General features: G+C 40.6%; 1 protein-coding gene across 1 annotated transcript in view; it reads right to left on the bottom strand.

Moving 5' to 3' along the window:
- The window catches only part of vps8 (VPS8 subunit of CORVET complex), an 893,492-nt gene that overhangs the window by 631,931 nt on the left and 239,482 nt on the right, over window positions 1-22,079 (bottom strand). The window contains exons 4-6 of the mRNA XM_051931263.1: window positions 19,695-19,791; window positions 19,499-19,531; window positions 15,550-15,604 (exon numbers count right to left, since the gene is read on the bottom strand). Of these exons, the coding sequence (XP_051787223.1) occupies window positions 15,550-15,604; window positions 19,499-19,531; window positions 19,695-19,791 (185 nt within the window). The remainder of the gene's footprint in view (window positions 1-15,549; window positions 15,605-19,498; window positions 19,532-19,694; window positions 19,792-22,079) is intronic.

Here is a 22,079-nt window from a genome sequence, read left to right as displayed (position 1 = left end):
TGATCATAGAATGGTTTTAATAGTTTACTTTCAAATAATGCAAAGAGTATGCGACACGTGTTTCTCCTTAATTCTGGGCTCATCAGGCATAACACACTCACTGCCTCCCCTCTCGAGAATCGAATATCGTCAGCGCCAGAGTTGAAGCCCCTAACGTTGCGGTCAGCAAGTGGGCTAACATCCCGCATGTGCCGTCTTTCAGTTGCGAGAGGGGAGATCATAGAATGGTTGAAACTGGTGCCCCTAACGTTGCGCTATGGCGTGTGGTTCGTTTATACCTCGTGTCTTCTCATTAAACTTTTATCTCGCGAACATGTTATTGCAATCCGCAGGCGGGAGCGTTTCTATAAACTTAATTTAAACTTACGTTTTACACCCGTGCCTTTGTTTCCCTTATGAACATGCTTGTATGCTTCACTCGCTCCCTTCTCAATTGTTTAATGAATTTTTTGTTCTTCGCTGTTTGCGGCTCCTCCTTCATTTGTCCCTACTGCATTCACAGTCTTTTCACGTTATTGCAATCCGCAGCGGGAGCGTTTCTATAAACTTAATTTAAACTTACGTTTTTACACCGTGCTTTGTTTCCCTTATGAACATGCTTGTATGCTTCACTCGCTCCCTTCCTCAATTGTTTAATGAATTTTTTGTTCTTCGCTGTTTGCGGCTCCTCTTCATTTGTCCCTACTGCGTTCACAGTCTTTTCACGTGATTACGTGGGAGGCGTGATGACGTGACACTCAACTCCTCCTCCCACGGCCATCGAGCTGCCAGTCCATTACAGTATATTGTGAAAAAAGAGGTTCCAGTTATGACCATTACGCGTTGAATTTCGAAATGAAACCAGCCTAACTTTTATAAGTAAGCTGTAAGGAATCAGCCTGCCAAATTTCAGCCTTCCACCTACACGGGAAGTTGCAGAATTAGTGATGAGTCAGTCAGTCAGTCAGTGAGGGCTTTGCCTTTTATTAGTATAGATATATATATATATATATATATATATGTATATGTAGATATGTGTATATATGTATATGCATATATATGTTTACATAACCTCTTTAACACACTACTTCTCCGCTGCGAAGCGCGGGTATTTTGCTAGTTAATAATACAGTAATCCCTCGCTATATCGCGCTTCGACTTTCGCGGCTTCACTCTATCGCGGATTTTATATGTAAGCATATTTAAATATATATCGCAGATTTTTTGCTGGTTCGCGGATTTCTGCGGACAATGGGTCTTTTAATTTCTGGTACATGCTTCCTCAGTTGCTTTGCCCAGTTGATTTCATACAAGGAATGCTATTGGCAGATGGCTGAGAAGCTACCCAACCAGAGCGTGTATTGCGTATTAAATAAAACTCCACAAATATATTGTGAGCACGGGGCTTTTCGCACCCCTAGAGGATACGGCCACTCCTCAAGAAACGCTGAAAGATTACCTTCACATTGCTCTCTTCTTTGCTGGGCTTACATATGGCTGCTTTATCAAGCGATATGCTACCTGCATGGTGCTTCGCAAACTTAAAAGATCAAACAGCACGTTTTGATTTTTACTTTTCTCTCTCTCTCTCTTGCTCTGACATTCTCTGCTCCTGACGGAGGGGGTGTGAGCTGGGGGGCTGTTCGCACACCTAGACGATACGGACGCTCGTCTAAAAATGCTGAAAGATTACCTTCACGTTACTCCCTTCTGTGCAGCTGCTTCGTGAAGCGACATGCTGCATGATGCTTTGCATACTTAAAAGCTCGAAGGGCACGTATTGATTTTTGATTGTTTGTTTTTATCTGTCTCTCTCTCTCTCTGACATTCTCTGCTCCTGACGGAGGGGGTGTGAGCTGCTGCCTTCCTTGCAACTACTTTGTGCGGCGGTGCTTTGCATACTTAAAAGCCAAACAGCCCTATTGATTTGTTTGCTTTTCTCTCTGACATTCTCTGCTCCTGAAGCGCACTCCTTTGAAGAGGAAGATATGTTTGCATTCTTTTAATTGTGAGACGGAACTGTCATCTCTGTCTTGTCATGGAGCACGTATAAACTTTTGAAAAAGAGACAAATGTTTGTTTGCAGTGTTTGAATAAAGTTCCTGTCTTTCTACAACCTCCTGTGTTTCTGTCCAAATCTGTGACCCAAGCATGACAATATAAAAATAACCATATAAACATACGGTTTCTACTTCGCAGATTTTCACCTTTCGCGGTGGGTTCTGGAACGCAACCTTCGCGATCGAGGAGGGATTACTGTAACAATAAATCCGCGATGTAGCGGGGGCGCAATAGCTAAACCACGATATAGCGGGGGATCACTGCATATTGTATGGCATCATAAATATATATATTATATACACACACACATACATATATATACATACACTGCCTGGCCAAAAAAAAGTCGCCACCTGGATTTAACTAAGCAAATGGGTACGGGCCTCCTATTGGATAATTACTGCATTGGCGATTATCTTTCAGCTAGCAACAAGTTATTTAACCCCAACTGGTGCAATGAGTTGCTTCTCATTTCTTAAACAACCATGTCGAAAGACACATCTCGTGGTCGTGGAAAAGATGTTAGTCTGTTTGAGAAGGGTCAAATCATTGGCATGCATCAAGCAGAGAAAACATCTAAGGAGATTGCAGAAACTACTAAAATTGGGTTAAAAACTGTCCAACGCATTATTAAAAACTGGAAGGATAGTGGGGACCCATCATCTTTGAGGAAGAAATGTGGCCGGAAAAAAATCCTGAATGATCGTGATCGTCGATCACTTAAACGTTTGGTGAAATCAAATCGAAGAAAAACAACAGCAGAACTCAGGTCTATGTTTAATAGTGAAAGTAAGAGCATTTCCACACGCACAATGCGAAGGGAACTCAAAGGATTGGGACTGAACAGCTGTGTAGCCGTAAGATAACCACTAATCAGTGAGGCAAACCGGAAAAAAAGGCTTCAATTTGCTAGGGAGTATAAAGATTGGACTCTGGAGCAATGGAAGAAGGTCATGTGGTCTGATGAGTTCAGATTTACCCTGTTCCAGAGTGATGGGCGCATCAGGGTAAGAAGAGAGGCAGGTGAAGTGATGCACCCATGCCTAGTGCACCATCATCAATGCTAGATCTTGGTGAAAAATTAATGCAACACTGGATGGAACTAAATCTTGTGACATTGCAGAAGCTTATCGAAACAATGCCACAGCGAATGCGTGCCGTAATCAAAGCTAAAGGTGGTCCAATGAAATATTAGAGTGTGTGACCTTTTTATTTGGTGGCGACTTTTTTTTTGGCCAGGCAGTGTGTGTGTGTGTATATATATTATATATATATATCAATCAATCAATCAAACTAACTATTTGGGTAGTTATCTACCAGACTGAACCCACTTTGAGCAAAACGCATTGTGTACTCTTTTCATTACTTGACATGTACTATATGGCATGTCTATGATCTAATTCTTGCAGCTGAGAGGGAGTGGCGGATGTTTGCGGACTAGCCAACCAACCACAACCATTACCTGGTAAGTGACACCCCAAATAATCATACTGTGATCAGACCTACAGGTGCTGGTCATAAAATTAGAATATCATGACAAAGTTGATTTATTTCAGTAATTCCATTCAAAAAGTGAAACTTGTATATTAGATTCATTCATTACACACAGACTGATGTATTTCAAATGTTTATTTCTTTTAATATTGATGATTATAACTGACAACTAATGAAAGTCCCAAATTCAGTATCTCGGAAAATTAGAATATAAATTAAGACAAATGCAAAAAAAGGATTTTTAGAAATGTTGGCCAACTGAAAGGTATGAACATGAAAAGTATGAGCATGTACAGCACTCAATATTTAGTTGGGGCTCCTTTGGCCTGGATTACTGCAGCAATGCGGCGTGGCATGGAGTCGATCAGTCTGTGGCACTGCTCAGGTGTTATGAGAGCCCATGATGCTCTGATAGTGGCCTTCAGCTCTTCTGAATTGTTGGGTCTGGCGTATTGCATCTTCCTCTTCACAATACCCCATAGATTTTCTATGGGATTAAGGTCAGGCGAGTTTGCTGGCCAATCAAGAACAGGGATACCATGGTCCTTAAACCAGGTACTGGTAGCTTTGGTACTGTGTGCAGGTGCCAGGTCCTGTTGGAAAATGAAGTTCGTCAGCAGCAGGAAGCATGAAGTGCTCTAAAACCCTGGTAGACGGCTGCTTTGACCTTGGACCTCAGAAAACACAATGGACCAACACCAGCAGATGACATGGCACCCCAAACCATCACTGACTGTGGAAACTTTACACTGGACCTCACGCAACGTGAATTCTGTGCCTCTCCTCTCTTCCTCCCGACTCTGGGACCTTGATTTCCAAAGGAAATGCAAAATTTACTTTCATCAGAGAACATAACTTTGGACCACTCAGCAGCAGTCCAAAGGCGAGACGCTACTGACGCTGTCTCTTGTTCAAGAGTGGCTTGACACAAGGAATGCGACAGCTGAAACCCATGTCTTACATACGTCTGTGTGTGGTGGTTCTTGAAGCACTGACTCCAGCTGCAGTCCACTCTTTGTGAATCTCCCCCACATTTTTGAATGGGTTTTGTTTCACAATCCTCTCCAGGGTGCGGTTATCCCTATTGCTTGTACACTTTTTTTCTACCACATCTTGTCCTTCCCTTCGCCTCTCTATTAATGTGCTTGGACACAGAGCTCTGTGAACAGCCAGCCTCTTTAGCAATGACCTTTTGTGTCTTGCCCTCTTTGTGCAAGGTGTCAATGGTCATCTTTTGGACACCTGTCAAGTCAGCAGTCTTCCCCAGGATTGTGTAGCCTACAGAACTAGACAGAGACCATTTAAAGGCTTTTGCAGGTGTTTTGAGTTAATTAGCTGATTAGAGTGTGGCACCAGGTGTCTTCAATATTGAACCTTTTCACAATATTGTAATTTTCCGAGATACTGAATTTGGGACTTTCATTAGTTGTCAGTTATAATCATCAAAATTAAAAGAAATAAACATTTGATTAAACATCAGTCTGTGTGTAATGAATGAATCTAATATACAAGTTTCACTTTTTGAATGGAATTACTGAAATAAATCAACTTTGTCATGATATTCTAATTTTATGACCAGCACCTGTATATAGATGTAATATTCTGAACTTCATCCTTTCAAGTAAGGGAACCAGCCGCAGTGGCACAGCATCTGAGGCTCTGCCTCAGGCACTGACATCTAAGGTTCGATCCCCACAAGCAAGGGAAGCACCAATTAGGGCAAAGCACATGTCATGTACTTTTTGTATTTATTTGACAGGTACTATATGGCATGCATATAGTCTCTAATGTTTGTGTGTGTTTATGTGTGTTTATGTGTGCGTGTATGTGTTTTTATATTATATATCTTTATATACATATGTAAAATCCAACGTCTGTCTGTCTACTTGCATGTTTGTCTGCTTTTCACGAGAGAACTACTTAATTGATTTTGCGACATCTCTCATCGCGCTAAGATTCATAGTTTGCTTGCGGTACCAATTTATTTGCACAAATCCGAGAGACACGCAGCAGGCCGAGGAGAGGGGGCGTGGCCTTTCTCCCTCACACAGCAGCCACGGGGCTTATCTTAAATCCGTTTAGCTAGCAAACAAAAGAACCACTTAATGGATTTAGATAGTGTTTTTTTTCAATAATTTGCTTGAACATTCAAGTTGATTTTGCAACTTCTCTCATCCTGCTAAGAATCATAGTTCGCTTGCAGGAGAGATATATTTGTGTTAATCCGAGACAGAGGCTGCCCGCTAAGCGGAGGGGAAAGCTTGATGTGAGGAGTGGAGAGCTGGGAGGGGACCTCCTCACTCTCAAGCCAGCCTCCGTTCAAATCACTCTATCTCACACCTTGTTTTGGAGCGGAACTCACATCCGCTTAGCTGCAATACCTATTTTTTTTTATTGATTTTTAAAGTTTATCCTGTTTCGCTACTATGCGGGCAAAGCTGCAGGGGACGGCTAGTATATAATATAAACACACACACACACACGCGAACGCACGCACGCACGCACACACACACACAGTATACACATGCGTACATACACACACACCCACCCCCATTAGAGACTGCAACAAAAATTCAGCATACACCAAAATAAAGTATGATTAAAGACAATCTAAGCACCTATGAAGAGAGTACACACTTTCACATTAATAAAAGAAAATCTTTTTTTCTATATTTCCAGATTTGCAAAAAACATGATCCGGAGTTTTTGCGGACTAGATGTTACTACACCACAATTATCCATTATATTTAAATGGTCATGTAAAAAGGAAACCCGCTTTTACAAGGTTTGGCGCAAGTCCCCATTCCATTCCAAACTAATAATAATGATCAAGTGAAGGAGCCTGAACACCAATAATAAAGGTAGAAGTGGTCACTCAGTAAAGTCCTGACTGTGTATCCAACTTAACTTTCTACAATTTCAGTGTTTCTCATGCAGCAGACACTTAACTTCTCTGTCTGACTTCAATTATAGCACAGTTCTTAAACATATGTATGTCTTAGAATTTTGACTGAGCCTGGTCAGCTACAATTTTGTCCTTTATTTTCAGTCACTAATTACTATTCCACAAATTAACTGTAGTGAAGAACTCTAATGCATAACTTCTCAAAACCACCAAGCAGACATAAAATTCAGAGCCTGTACTAATCTTGAATCAGTTAGTGCTTAAGGTAGGAGATTAGGGGCCTTAAAAGGTGTCAGAGCACTTTAAAGACTGTTATTTCACTTACTTGACTGGATTGTGCTATTGCCATGACCCTTAAACCACATCCATTAACAACAACATTTGGATTTTATGTACTCAAAAATACATCAAGAAAAGTACCCACAGTTTAAAGTCCTGAAGACAGAGCACCTTTATGGCCACTTGTCTTGCTTATGTTAGAAAATACTTTCAAACAGACAATGGACATCTTGGATTCACATTTCAATGTGAAATTTCTCTAGCACAAGGTAGGCTGAAATAATTTTCGGTCTTTGAAGTGAAGAAAATAGTCATGAGATGATAGCGGACAAGAGTGTTTTCTTCAGACCAAATTAATATATTAGTTTATCATCATAAATCATACAAATTAAGCACAGACTGGTGGAAGCATGCAATATACCGTTGAATCCGGTGTATCTTATAAAATTCTCCTCCAGTAAGGATTTAGAAAAAAGGAAAATGTTTTACCAGTATGCTAACATTTGGTGAAAAAGTTGCAAACACATTTAAAAGTAAAGCATAAAACATGCAAAAGGGAATGGAAAATATGATTTTATGTATTTGTGCTAAAAGTAATGTGTTTGTGTATTCACTTTTATCTGAACTTTGCAAAATAAGTGAGCCCCTTACTACCCCATTACTCAGGATGCTGTGTAGTTCGACTGGATTAGAAACAGGAATGCAACAATGAAAACTGGAAGGAACCATATACAAGGCACTGGGAAAGTAAGCGAGTGAGAAAAAGGCTGTACTCTCATTGGTTCAAGACAGGTGAATACTTACTACTCAAAACTTAAACTTGTTTGAGTATCAGAGTGTTAACAAGCATGTCACTGGGTAAGAAACGCACCTGTGTGTATAATTAATGGGCAGTACATTTTTTACAAAAATATGTTTCAGTCTGAAAAATATGAACAATGATACTAGTATCCATCAAGGCCAGAGTTTTAAATTATACTGTATTGTAATATGAATTCTGTCCATACTGCCCACTCCTAATGACTGGGATGGGCAAATGAATAACAGCTTACACCAGTGAGATGATGTTTATGCAAACAGCGCAATGAAGAAATCTATAACATGGAAGCAAGAGAGTGTTCTCTTTTTTTTAGCATTTAATTTTTGTTACAGATACAGTATGATCCAGTACAGCCCTTGTCAGCTATTGCCAGCATATATGTAATTAAATATGGCTTATTACATTATTTTATGCACAGTAGTTTGCCTGCAAAGACGCATCCCCCCATCCCTCATTCACAGAATGAAACAACACATTCCAGTTACTTGTAGATGCAACTACTTGAATGATCAATGGTCTTTCATTGTTTGCTTTTGGTCTTAACCTCGAACTCATCGTTGAGATTTACATTATGATATTACTAGGGGGCTCCGCCCCCTGCTCGCTTCGCTCGCCAACCCCTGGTGTTGGGGAAATTACAAAGAGCGTGATGTATGAATGAGATATAGCATAGTGTGAAGGTGTAGATGACGCAGATAGGAAGCAAACAATAAAGTGTTTGGCACAGTGTAAAGGTTTATTGGAAAATTTCTTTGTAAACAACATTAGTAGTAAAGATGGTGTGTTGTCCTTGAATGAGTTTTCCTTGGCATGGAGCATTTATGACATTAACTTCAACGTCAGATGAACGTCGAACTTGTGAGAAGGTCACATAAAGTTGTCCATGTACAAAAACGGGCTCAGATAGGTAGATGCCAACCTTGTCTATGGGTTGTCCTTGTGATTTGTTGATGGTTATGGCAAAGGCAGGTGCAATGGGGAATTGTTTCCGTTTAAGTGTAAAAGGTAATTCCAGGTCAGAACTTGTAAGGTCAATTCTAGGAATTAGAACAGTATTGTTAGCATGTGATCCTGTAAGAACTGTTGCTTGAATAACATTGTGTGTTATGGTGTAGACGACTAAACGTGTACCATTGTATAAACCCTGTTTAGTATTAAGGTTTCTTAATAGCATGATTATTGTTCAGTTTTTAAGGCTAAGACTGTGTTGTGGTAATCCGGCTGGGTTAATAGTGTTCAAATATTCTAAGGGGAAATTAAGATGGTCATTGTCGTCATCAGAGTCAACTTTGTCAGAGCTTAGAAAGAGGTGTGACTCTCCAGGAAGTAATGAAATGACCTGGTTATTAATGTGATCAACAGAAATATTTTTTGGACATAATATAGTTCGTTGTGTTAAAAGGGGTATTTGGTCTAATGAGCCCGGTGTTCCAAATATCTCCGTAAGTAAGTCGTCGCAGATAAAGGGTTGAGGAATTGTAATAATATCTGGGTGAAGTCCATCTGTATTGGTGAGTGTACAATGTTGTAGTTGTAATAACCAATTGTTATATTCGGGATCTGTAAATCGCATGTTTTGTACCAAGTGTATCTTTTGAAAGCAATGCCAATTGTTCGCGTAACATTTTTTGTTCCGCGGTTTTAGAAGTGCGTTCTTGGCGCCGACATGAATGTTTTTTTTTGATGCGGGTTCGTGTTTGTGGTCCCGTTACTCGAGCCGTCTAGTTTGTAGCCGTGATCGTGAATTGATGACTTGTTTGATCTTTATCGTTAGGAATATGGATAAGTAATAAGGAGGATCGAACTCACTGTTAATATGCGGACTGTTCGTTTCTTCGTATTATCACCAATCAGGTCTCGCGCCTGTAAATGTGTTGTAGTTCGGCCTCTTTTTGTTTATGTATGACGTCGTAGCGAATTTTAAGGTGGACTGAATAATAGCTGAGCGCATTGCATGTGAAGCAATAGGTAAGCACTGTCTAAAATCTATTCCTAATAAAAGTACCTTTCCTCCAAAGGGAATATTATTATTCATCAACGCAATGCCAATTGTCCGCGTATTTTAAGGTGGACTGAACAATAGCTGAGCGCACCACAAGTGGAGCAATAGTTAAGCACTGTCTAAAATCTCCTCCTAATAAAAGTACCTTTCCTGCAAAGGGAATATTATTATTCATCAACGTTTGTAGAAGTTTATCAATGGTGTTGAGTAAGTGACTGGATGCCATTGTACATTCATCTATAATTAATAGTGTGGCAAGACGGATGTCACATGCATTGTTACTGTTCATTTTCATAGTGGATACCGATGTTTCTGTGATTGGGACCGGTATTTTGAATAAGGAGTGACATGTGTTTTTTGGAGCCGAGACATTTTTTCTTCCGCGGTTTTAGAAGCGCGTTGTAGGTGGCGACGTGATTTGTGTATATTTGCGTTCTTGATTTGTTTCAGGGTGCACTGTTCCAATGCGATGTAATATTTGTCCACATACCCGAAAGCAGTATGGGCCATTGCCTTTTGGTGACCTGATATTTACTCCGGTAGATGCAAAATCAAATCAACTATTGTAGGATGTAATGCAGTTCATAAAGTTTTAACTTTCAGGTACTTCGTTAGTTAGAAGCTTCTGTAGATATGCAGGATATGAATGTAAAGGAGGCAGTGTAATTTGACCCTTTTGAGAACAACGTGTAAATTCATTACTTGTATTGCCATTTGTTTCTTCAGGGAAGTTAAGTGAATGACAATGATTGCAAATGACATTCATTAATCCCAATGAATCTTCATGAATAGTGGACTTATTATTGAACGCGTTGTCAGCTAACTGGCGCAATCGTTAGTGTGGTCGTGGGTGTGAATCGTCCTTTTTGTGTACGTTTCGCGTGCTATGTCCGTAGTCTGTCCCGTTTCGTGTCCAATGGGCTGTGTGTGGCGCTCGCGGCTTGTTTTTTTTTGTGTGCTGGGGGTTGGGACATTTTTTCTCCCTGAGTTTCAGAAGCGCGTTGTATGCGCCGCTGTGTATTTTGTTTTTTCATGCGGGTTCGTGTGTTTGGTCCCGTTATCCGAGCCGAATCGTTTTGTACCCGTGAGCATGTATTCATGACTGTTGTTCTTCAGCGTGAGAAATATGGATAAGTAATAAGGAGGATCGCACTCACTGTTAAGATGGAGCCTTTTCTGCAGTTGAACGGTTAATAGTGCTTTATTGTAAGGAGATCCACCTATGCTGCATAGTGTGAAGGTGTTGAGATGACGTATGTTTAATATGGACGGTTCCTTTTGAAATGGGGCTTTGGGTGTCACTTCTTATTGATGTTAGTGTGTTTGTGGGTCTGATTGGTCGTTGTTGTGAACGTTTCGTGTGCCATGTCCGTAGTCTGTCCTGTTTCGTCTCTAAGGGGCTTGGTGTGGCGGTCACGGCTTCTTTTTTTTGGTGTGGTAGGAGCTTGTTGAATCCTCCTCTTTGTCTGTGTCCCGTTTCGTGTGCAATGGGATTCGTGCGGCGCTGTGTGCTTTGCCGGCGTCTGGGGGGGGGGGGGTGGATGTTGCTTGGAGGGGGTGGTGGGATTGGTGGGGTGCGAGCGTCTTCTTTCTTTTTGTGTGCCAGGGGCTTGTTGAAGCCTCCTCTTTGTGTGTGTCCCGTCCGTTGCTTGTAGGGGGGGGGGGTTGCGGGTTCGTTTTTTTTGTGTGCCAGGGGCTTGTTGAATCGTCCTCTTTGTGTGTGTCCCGTCCATTGCTTGTAGGGGGGGGGGGGGGGGGTGCTTGGAGGTGGGTGTGGGATTTGTGGTGCGCAAGCGTTTTTTTTGTTTTTGTGAGCTAGTTTCGTGTGCAATGGGTTTCGTGCGGCGCTGTGTGCGTCGCCTGCGTTTGACTCCTTTTTTCTGTGGTCGCGGCGCCTCATTTCTTTGACTCCTTTTTTCTGTGCTCACTACTTTTTTCTGTGGTCGCGGCCGCCTCTCGCGGCGCCTCATTTCTTGGGGTGCCTGCGCAGTACGTCTTTTTGCGGCTACGACCCATGGCCGGATATCCCTGCGTCCATCCGGTTTAGCATTCTCGGTTAGTAATGTGGATATTTAAGGATGCAATTTTTCTACTAATTATATATCTATGCTTTACAAGATTGCAGTGCTTTGTTTTTTTTTCCTACTTACTTATTCAAAAATATTCTTACCAAAACTTATTTGTTTTCTTGTAACCTATTCTTTGACATCTTGTAAAGCACTTTGAGCTACATTCTTTATGTGAAAATATGCTATATAAATAAATGTTGCTATTGGTTTTGGAAAAATTATTGGCAAAAATTTACTACGTCACACTGACACTGAATTGGAAAATTATGTTCAGGCAATCCATAACCAAAAATTAAAGTGGACTTGAGAAGCCTTGAATTTGTATTCTAGACCTCTATCAATGTTTTGCTCCTACCTTATGAATAGGTGACATTTTCCCCTATGAAGGTGTATGAACCCATTTCTTCCAGTGCAAAACAAGGTAAGTAACAGATTTATTTACAAACACATAAATTTGTGAAGAGGAGGGGGAGAATCTGTTAACAGACATAATGTCTCGCCTATAATTAAAAGTAATACCTTTCACCAAATGTGGTATCAGAATAAAACGGCAAGATTGACCGATTATGTTTGGCACTAGTACTGATCTTGGAGAAGAAGAAAAAAAAAAAAGTATTAGTAAAAAGAGAAATGCATTTATCAACATCCAACCTAGGATAAACTGCATGCTTAGATTTTATTATTCTACTTCAAACATAGCTCAGATGAAGGCTTAATGCTGTATTACTAAACTATTTTGAGGGCAGGTTACTTGGACATTACTTTTTTCCCCCCTACTTTTTAAAAGATAAATGCACAGGTGCTGCCCTTCTCTTACTGCCTTAGTATCATTTCTTAGATATAAGAATTGTGACGGGCGGCCATGGCCATTACCTGGCCAGGACAACAACCATATGGAAGGATCAGGGGAGAGAGCATTGGCCAGACAATACCTTCCCCAGGATGCTAGACGGCTGCTCTCCTGGGAGGATGTGGCACCATGGATTCCCGCAGAGTATGCCAGGAGTTGGAATTTGGCACAGCCCTGTTGGGTTCTATGGAGTCTGCCAGGGAAAGATGCAGAACCCTTCATTGGGCTCTCACCACACCTGGGAGTAATTCCAGGTCTGATTAATGAACCACCTGGAACACTCCCAGGGCCATCATAAAAGGAGCCACTTCACTCCATTTAGAAAGCCACATGGAGGAAGGACGAAGCTTGCCAGCAGGAGTGGACGCAGAAGGACTGGGAATTGGCAGCTGAAGGAAGGACTGTATTGTGGTGCTTTATGTACTGTGCTGTGGGAAGCAGAGAAAAAGAGCTCCCCAGATGTAAATAAAATGTATGCGCAGGACAGGAACTTGTGTCTGTCGGTCTGTGTCGGGTTAGGGTGGCTGTACATGCCCCAGTGGTCAAAAAGTGACATCCCAGATGGGACTTCCTGGCTGTCAGTTGACAGGAAACCCATTGTAAAAAATTTCTTGTGCTGAATCAATACAGAAGCACGAGTCACACACACGCAGCTGCCCAGCAGCACGAGGCTCTCACACGCAGTAGCCCAGTAGTAAATTTATGGTACTTGTAAAAGATAGCTTTTTTTCCAGTTTTATTCTCTCAGTCACGTTCACATTCATCCCCCTCCCCCCGATCCGACCATAACTAACAGCGCCAGCATAAATTCACACCAGATCTGAAGATCTGATGCTGTTCGTTTTCAAATAATATTGCATTAGTGCAATGATGTTTTCTCATTGCTACTATTCAAGTCATAAAAGGATTTCTTCAAAATGTCACATATATTTGTCCCTTTCTTTTTTTCCTGGTGCTGCGTTGACATCATGCACCAGACAGGATGAGCTTATTCAGTGCAAGCAGTAGCACTAGGGTGGCTGGTTACTTGTGCTACAATAAGCTTGACCTGCAGCAGTAGCTCACTACTCAAAACAGTAAATTTGCAAGGGAGCTGGTTTCGAACTCACAACCTCTGGATTACCGCTGCACCACGGAAGCTGTGGTATTACACTTGTACATTTTGTGAAAGCGTTAATTTGATATTTGATCATCAGCCTTAGTAGTCCAAACACCATCAGACTAACACCAGCACTTTACACAAAACACACGTTTATTTTCAAGCACAGTCCCACACACTGCTCCCAGCACCAGTCACCCTTAACACGGGCCTTCCTGTCAAATGTCCGTTGTCCGCCTTTCCTCTCCTCATGAGAACTTCATCCTGCTCCCGCTCCCGACTCTATCTCCCTGACTGGAGTGAGGTGGCCCCTTTAATTACCACCCAGATGTGCTCCAGGTGCCTGATGGTGTTCTTCCGTCAGCACTTCCTGGTGTGCCGGAAGTGCTGCCCTTGCACCCGGAAGCACTCCGGGAGTCCCTGGAAGGTCCTACCCAGATGTGGCGGAAGTGTCGATCTCCCGGGCTCCACGATGCTCAGGTCGCCCTCTGGCGGTGGCCACAGGCCCCAGTGGGTTTGAACCTCCTTGCTCTTTCCCCATGGTCCCCTCGTGGCCCGGGGAACATATAGATCACCTCCCGGTCCTTCCAAGCATCCCGGCTGGGTCTGACCCCCAGTCTCCTGTGACAATATCTACATTTTGTCATTTATTACTAAAACATGAAAAACGTTTCTGTTTTAACGATGTGTTTACATAGATTGTTGGAAACACAAAACACACATCAAATTATTTCCCCTTACAATTCTGGGCACCTCACTCCCAGATAATCAATCAAGGCTGGAACTGGGAGAACTTCTTGCGCGTTCTGCGGCAGTGGAGGGGGTTGGTATAACAGGCTGCTTGCTGCTTGGGCTTATTGACACATTTACAAGACAAAAGACACTGACGGAGATTTGTGAAAGGATTTAAAGGTAGGCTCTGGTAATTCTTGTGTTAAATAAAACAGGAACCCCTAGCGAATTGACAAAAGTTGGTTCTGATCGGAGTCGAGTAGCAAGGCATCTGACAATTGATCGCAGTGTGATGACCGAGGTACAAGAGAGGGGCCAGCTTGTATGTGCCAGCAGTGGTCTCACACAAGTCAAAAGGGACACAGACAGCGCAGGGTCTCTCTTCCTGACATAGGGAGACCCAGATTGATGTTGCATCCCAGAGTAAGAGGACCACCCAGTCTTCCTTTTCCGGATCTTTGAACAGTGCCTCACGTCTGGTAGAGGCCTCTCTCTGCAAGAGCGGAGGGACGAGGCAACCTCAATTGGGCGTGAGGTGGAGCAGAGCTTCCTGTGCTGCTTCCATGTATGCAAGGCACAAATGGGAGGAGGAGAGCAGCGATGCTATGAATGCCACCGTGTCGGCCAGAGTTGGAGGCACTGTCCTAACGGGTGCTGAGAGGTGCCGGGAGAGGGCATCGGCACAGCGCCTCCCAGTCTCTTTCTTGTTTAATTGTTTCAGGACAGAGCCATGGTCCAGAGAGCATTAACTCCCCATCCTGGAGAACAACAGCCCTCGCAGGACAGGACGCTTTGTCCCACAAGCCTCAGCTGTGGGAGGGACACTGTGACAGGCGGCAACAGTCATTACCTGGCTGGGACAACAACTGTATGGAAGGACCAGGGGAGAGAGCATTGGCAAGGGAATAACTTCCTTGGGACACTAGAGGGGATAGAGGTTATTTTTAAATCCCAAATACTTCCTCAGTCTTTGCAACTCAGAAACCTAAAACATTGTTACTAATTGTATACATTTAGAAAGTGTAATAACAAATACATTGTTTATCTTTTATTATGGGACATTTGTCGCGATGCACAAATGTACAAAACAATGTAACAATAAGCATTCAAGTAATTTCAGATATCTAAAAAAAAAAAATCCACCAGTAGAATCTGAGATCCCATATTTTAAAGTCTTTTCTCTGTATTTTATGGTGCAACTAGTACATTAAATCATTCTGAAACAACTATAGTATAAAATCATAATGTAGTTTGCTTACCAAACACAAGAGCAAGTCCATGTGATGTGCCCACAGCTATAACATTTGACACGGCCTACAAACAAACATTAAAACATTTCAGTTAAAGTGATTAAAAATGCAAAATGATATTTACAAATAATGCGATAAGAAAAATCTTAATGACAAGCCAAATTAAAATTCAGAGAAACATCAAAATAAAATTAAAATATCTTTAAGTGCAGTTTAGTTTTACAAGTTAAAATAAAATCAATATCTCAAAGAAAGCTTCTTTATATTTTAAGATATCTGCAATACACCTCTGTGGTGGGTTGGCACCCTGCCCGCGATTGGTTCCTGCCTTGTGCCCTGTGTTGGCTGGGATTGGCTCCAGCAGACCCCCGTGACCCTGTGTTTGGATTCAGCGGGTTGGAAAATGGATGGATGGATGGATGGATGGATGGATGGAATACACCTTGAAATAACTCAAATGTATTATCCAACATCTCAGAATAACGTATTGTGAATTTCACAATCAATACATATCAGGATATCTTAAAATTGAACTTGCACACATTTTACAATACAGTCTAAGATATTTAAAAATCATTTCCTGTAGAATTTCCAATGATTTCAATAGAACCGCCTTGTCTGTTTTAAGATACCCCAAATACATTTCACATGTGTCAAAGTAGATAGGAAGCTCTTCTGAGACAACTGAAAATGCATTTCAGATATTTTTAAGGTATCTAAAACACAATTAAAATTAATTGTTGATATCCTGCAATAACTTTCCATCTTATGTAAGCAGCCATGAAGTTCAACCAATATTAAATGCATTACTGTGGTTTGGGTTTACCATAATCTTTATATTTATACAACATGCCATGTTACATTGTTTTTTTATTTTATTATATATTTTTGCTTCTTGTTTTCATTATTATGCTATACTAGAAAAGCATTTTTGGACTCTGCCAGGAGAAACACTAATAAGGTTTTGTTGCCAGATATTTTCTAGTATGGAGTAGAGGGTAAAGAAATCTTATTTAAACATGGATTGTTTTAGTTTACCAAAACAGCTATTGACACCCTTCATGGATGAACCCACTGGGATGGAGGTTAGACCCCTAACTGGAAGGGTAGCCATTATAGGAAGATGTACGCATCCATCTGCTCTGTTAGCCTGGATTGTCCTAACCACTTTCCCAGTTGGCGAGAAAAGAGAATGGATGGACTGGAGGAAGCTTCCTGCGAGGAACAGTCCTTCATCCCAGTACGAGAGTTGGCAGTGCTCCTCTGGTCTGGCTCTAGTTTGGAAATCTGCAGGGCTGCATTGGACTTGTAATTCAGGAGGACAGCCCTACCGAGTTCCTTGGGGAGGTACCTGTGGGTGCTGCCATATTTTATGATTTTTCCATATGACCTGGAAGTGCTTCCTGTGTGCATTGTTCTGGCACCAGAAGAACTCCCAGGTCTGACATAAAGGAAGCCAACCCATCTTCCCCAGAGAGTTGGAGTTGGGAAGAAGAGAATAACACTTGTTCAAGTGGAGTGAAGAAAAAAAGGAAAAACGGTATTAGGATTTTGTTTATGCTCTTTCCTGTAAGAAAGTCTCTTGTACAATAAAAGAACACGGACTTGAAACTGGGACTGAGTCACTGTTTTTGGGTAAGGGGCTTAGGGGTCTGCAAAGCCTCGTAGTGTTCACAGTACATACTGATACTCCCATTTAGCTTACAAAGGAGGATAAGGTAGTCACTGGATTTTGAGGTTCAAATGCCAAACTGTAATGATGATGACGAAACTAATCCTGATCTTTTAAGAAAGCAAAAAAAAAAAAAAAATCATACTACTAAACTTTGTAAATAATTTCAATGGTAAGCAGATAAATTAAAAATTGATTATAAAATCTACTATATTACACATTCATGACAGTTTAACTACTTTACACTGTTGAGTTTATAAATATATACCATAGATTAAAATTTGCAATTTGAGAAGACAGACTATTACTCATAAGGGGAGGAGGCATCTTATAAGTTCAAGTATATAAGACATTATAATGATGAATCACCTGATGAATGATGGTTGGTAAACTGCTCCATACAGTGGCAATTTTCATTTCTACAGTTGTAAATATCATACCTACAGTATATTTTCTGTTTGATGGAGTAACATATGGCTTTTGTCAAGAGACTTCAATCAAAGACGTTCACTTCATCACACACTGGATAAACACCAACACTCATGACTGATCCCAGAGATAGGACTGCAGTATTTTATTCACCGACTCCACTAGGTACCATGTTTAATATTTAGTTTAAATACCAAGTAGATTAAAACCATGCCAAACATTTTTCTTCTCAATAATCAAAACTTTAATGTGTAATACACATTTATACCTCGTGTACCTCATATACTATGTATATGACTTGATGTAGGCATTCACATTTGTGTATTGGGGAAGTACAAATTAAATTAGCTACATTATGTGCTGCATGACCTTTGAGTCCAGTACTCATCTGGCACTTTTGAAAATCCAATTCAGAACACCGATATCGAGTATGAATAACTAGGTGCCATGCTGACTCTTCAGTACGCGAGCAATGGTGCTGAAAATACAGTCAGACTTCTTTTTGGGCACATACACCGTCAGCATTGCACTGCCAGATCTAAACACTAGCGTGGAGAGTTGCTCACGTACTGAAGTGTCTATAGCTGCAGGTGAAAGCTGCCATCGCACTTTTCATAGCTGATCTTTTCCTAAATAAGGAGTGTCATTGCACATGTACTGTGTCGGCATGCCTATGTCAATCAAACACAGTAACCTCTACAGTCTACCTGTGACTTTACACTGTAGGAAGATAAGTAAATAAATATAGGTAAAAAACATTCGATGTGGTGTTTATATAAGTATAAATATTTTTCATATAAAGACCATTGAGAAACATAATCACAAACAGAACTTTGCACAATACCTTGGCAAGCTCTGTAAGCCCTGCAGTTTAACTGAAGGACTTAAGTGTGGCAGATTCATTGACAGGATGATGCCCAACCTTTTGCTGCATCTATCACCTGTGTTGTTCTTACGTATGAGTACACGTTTCTTGAGGAGAGGGCTTCTGTTCTCTTTCTCCAATGTAGAACCCTCATCCCCATCCGAGTTCACTTCTGTTATAGCATGACTTTATTTGAAAACAGCAGTGTCACGTCGGTGGGAGCGTGAACATGATGGAGAGAATAAAACAATTTAAAAAAAAAAAAAAAAAAAAAACACTAACCTTTACAAGTACCATAAATTTACTCCGGCTGTTACAGACTCAAATCAAATGTATGTTTTTATTCTACAATAGTAACAATAAGAGCAGCTCACTACTCAAAATGATAAATCTAGGAAAACTTAGAAATATACAAAATTGAACCAGCAATTGCTTGATTATGCAGTCAGCAGTTCTTACCGCTGCACCACCCAAGCTGTCGTGTCAGCGTAGAACCCTAACCAGATTTCTTTTCCTTCGGTTATATTCTTGAATAAAGTCTTGTTTTGTTATCCTTGTACCTTTTGTGAAAGTGTTTGATATTTGGACTTCATTCTTCACACATTATGCACTTCATGTCAAAATTTTGACATTAGTACTATAACATGAAAACGTTTGTTTTAGGTATGTTTTCAACATTTCTTGCCTTGGTTTCCCTATCATCCTACATTTACCCAGATCGTTGTGGAAACGGAACACACATGAAATGCATGTGTTCCAAATAAAGATATATTTGCCCTATACAACTCCAGGTACCTCGCATCCAGATAAACAGACTTCAGCTGGGAGAATGTGGGGAAGATGGATTAGCAGGCAGCTTGCTGCTGGTGCTGATGGTACATTTGCAAAACAAAAGACACTAATGGAGGGGTGCAAAGGAATTACAGGTGGCCCGGGATTACAACTTTTTTCGTAGGCTTCAGGGATTCTAGTGTTAAAGCATTTCAACTTACCACGGCAGTTGGTAAACCAGCATCCACCTTGTCCTGCAAAACAAAGTAAAGCATAAGTAACTCCAACATATGGCCTTTGCTAAGCAAATGATACATGACTAAAATGCAAAACACTGATTAAGAAACTGCAATAGTGTTTTTTAAATTAAACATCAAAAATTCTAATATGTTACTAAGAGAAGTTAATTTTACTTACTGCTGCAGACACAATCTGAGCAGACACTCCTTTCAGGGTGCTATGTCGGAGAACAGATCCATGAACAGTAGTGCTGCTTTCTGTCAGTCGTCTTCTTCTAAAGACGATAAACAAATATTTCAATTGAATAAATGTTCTTACTTAGAAACACATTACACTTTAAATATGCCAATAGCAGTGCTATGCTAAATAACTATCAGTTGCATCTACCAATGTGTCAATAACCATTATCATAAAATAAATGCATCTGATCTTAACCAGGAGATGTCTGAATGGTCAAACCATAATTTGCATGTACTGTAATGCTTTAATAATTATAATACCCATTCACCATTTAATGTATACAGTAATCCCTCGCTATATCGCGCTTCGACTTTTGCGGCTTCACTCTATCGCGGATTTTATATGTAAGCATATTTAAATATATAGCGCGGATTTTTTGCTGGTTCGCGGATTTCTGTGGACAATGGGTCTTTTAATTTCTGGTACCTGCTTCCTCAGTTGGTTTGCCCAGTTGATTTCATACAAGGGACACTATTGGCAGATGGCTGAGAAGCTACCCAACCACAGCGCGTATTATGTATTAAATAAAACTCCTCAAATATATTGTGAGCACGGGGGCTGTTCGCACCCCTAGAGGACACGGCCGCTCCTCAAAAAACGCTGAAAGATTACCTTCACAGTGCTCCCTTCTTTGCTGGGCTTACACGTGGCTGCTTTGCAAGCGATACGCTTCCCGCATGGTGCTTCCCGTACTTAAAAGATCAAACAGCACGTATTGATTTTTGATTGTTTGCTTTCCCCTCTCTCTCTCTCTGACGGAGGGGGTGTGAGCAGAGGGGCTGTTCGCATACTGGCCTAGAGGATACGGACGCTCCTCTAAAAAATGCTTGTTCCCTTCCTTGCAGCTACTTTGTCCGGCGGTGCTTCGCATACTTAAAAGCCAAACAGCCCTATTGATTTTTGACTGTTTGCTTTTTTTTTCTCTCTCGCTCTCTCTGACACGCACTCCTCTGAAGAGGAAGATATGTTTGCATTCTTTTAATTGTGAGACAGAACTGTCATCTCTGTCTTGTCATGGAGCACGGTTTAAACTTTTGAAAAAGAGACAAATGTTTGTTTGCAGTGTTTGAATAACGTTCCTGTCTCTCTACAACCTCCTGTGTTTCTGTGCAAATCTGTGAACCAAGCCTGACAATATAAAAATAACCATATAAACATATGGTTTCTACTTCGCGGATTTTCACCTTTCGCGGGGGGGTCTGGAACGCAACCCCCGCGATGGAGGAGGGATTACTGTATGCATAAATAAATGACTTTTAAGGAAAGAGGAATTTGAATTTACCTTAAGTCAGTTTTTGACTAAAAGCCACCTTTATACTCAATATGGCTCATGTTACTTATTTTTTTTAGAAGGAAAAAAGATAAAACAAAAAAAGAAAAAAAGATCCATTTCTTATTAGGAAGCCATATTTTAAAACAAAGTTCACTGCCTTTTTGTTCACTAACTGTATGAGAAACCTTTCACTGAGTTTTCATAATATTGTTGCGGTCTTTCATGTGTTATGAATATAGAAGATTGATAAAATTGACTTTATTTAGATCATTTCATTCTAAGCAAACAGATGTACTCATTAGGAAATCAACATAATGATTCAAATACAAAAAGTAGCAGACATTGCTGTGGGAATACAGCAGCAAATACTGGTTTTAAAGGGACTAATCATCCAGGTGCTTCACATTAAAATAAATTGTGGACTAGAAGGGCAACAGAGCTGATTACAGCTGCAGTATTTCAAAAACTGATCAAGAATATGCAAGATTGATGCACTCTATAGGAAAAAGTTGCCTCTGCAATCAAAATTTACCCTTTTGCCTAGAAAAGAAACACAGCAAATTATATTTAAGTCTCATCACCATGATTATGCACAAGGACAGAAAACAATATGATTATAGCACAACAAATGCATAAACAGGAAGCTCAGAACACAGCAGTCAATACTGAAGCAGGAAATAAGATCCGAGGGCATAATAATATAACAAAATTAAGGAATTATACAAGACCTTGAATTCCTCAGAATGTAAAGAAATACGAGGTACATGCAGAGGTGGAGAGAGCACTAAAAAGTTCTACTCAAGCATTATTACTTAGACAAATATTTACTTCAGCAAAACTAACTGACATGGAAACTACTCAAGTAAAAGAAAAAACGTATGATCTGAAAAAAATGACTCAAGTAATAATTGACAAAATATTAGATCTGCAATTGTCAATGACACTAAATTAGTAAATATCCTCAACTATACATGTTGTGATTTGGAAAGCATTACCAGAATATACATAGCAATACAATACTTAACATATCAAAAGTCATAGTTGTGAAA

Source organism: Erpetoichthys calabaricus, chromosome 8, assembly GCF_900747795.2.
Source record: "Erpetoichthys calabaricus chromosome 8, fErpCal1.3, whole genome shotgun sequence".
NCBI classification, from domain to species: domain Eukaryota; kingdom Metazoa; phylum Chordata; class Cladistia; order Polypteriformes; family Polypteridae; genus Erpetoichthys; species Erpetoichthys calabaricus.
This window is presented reverse-complemented; position numbering and strand designations above follow the sequence as displayed.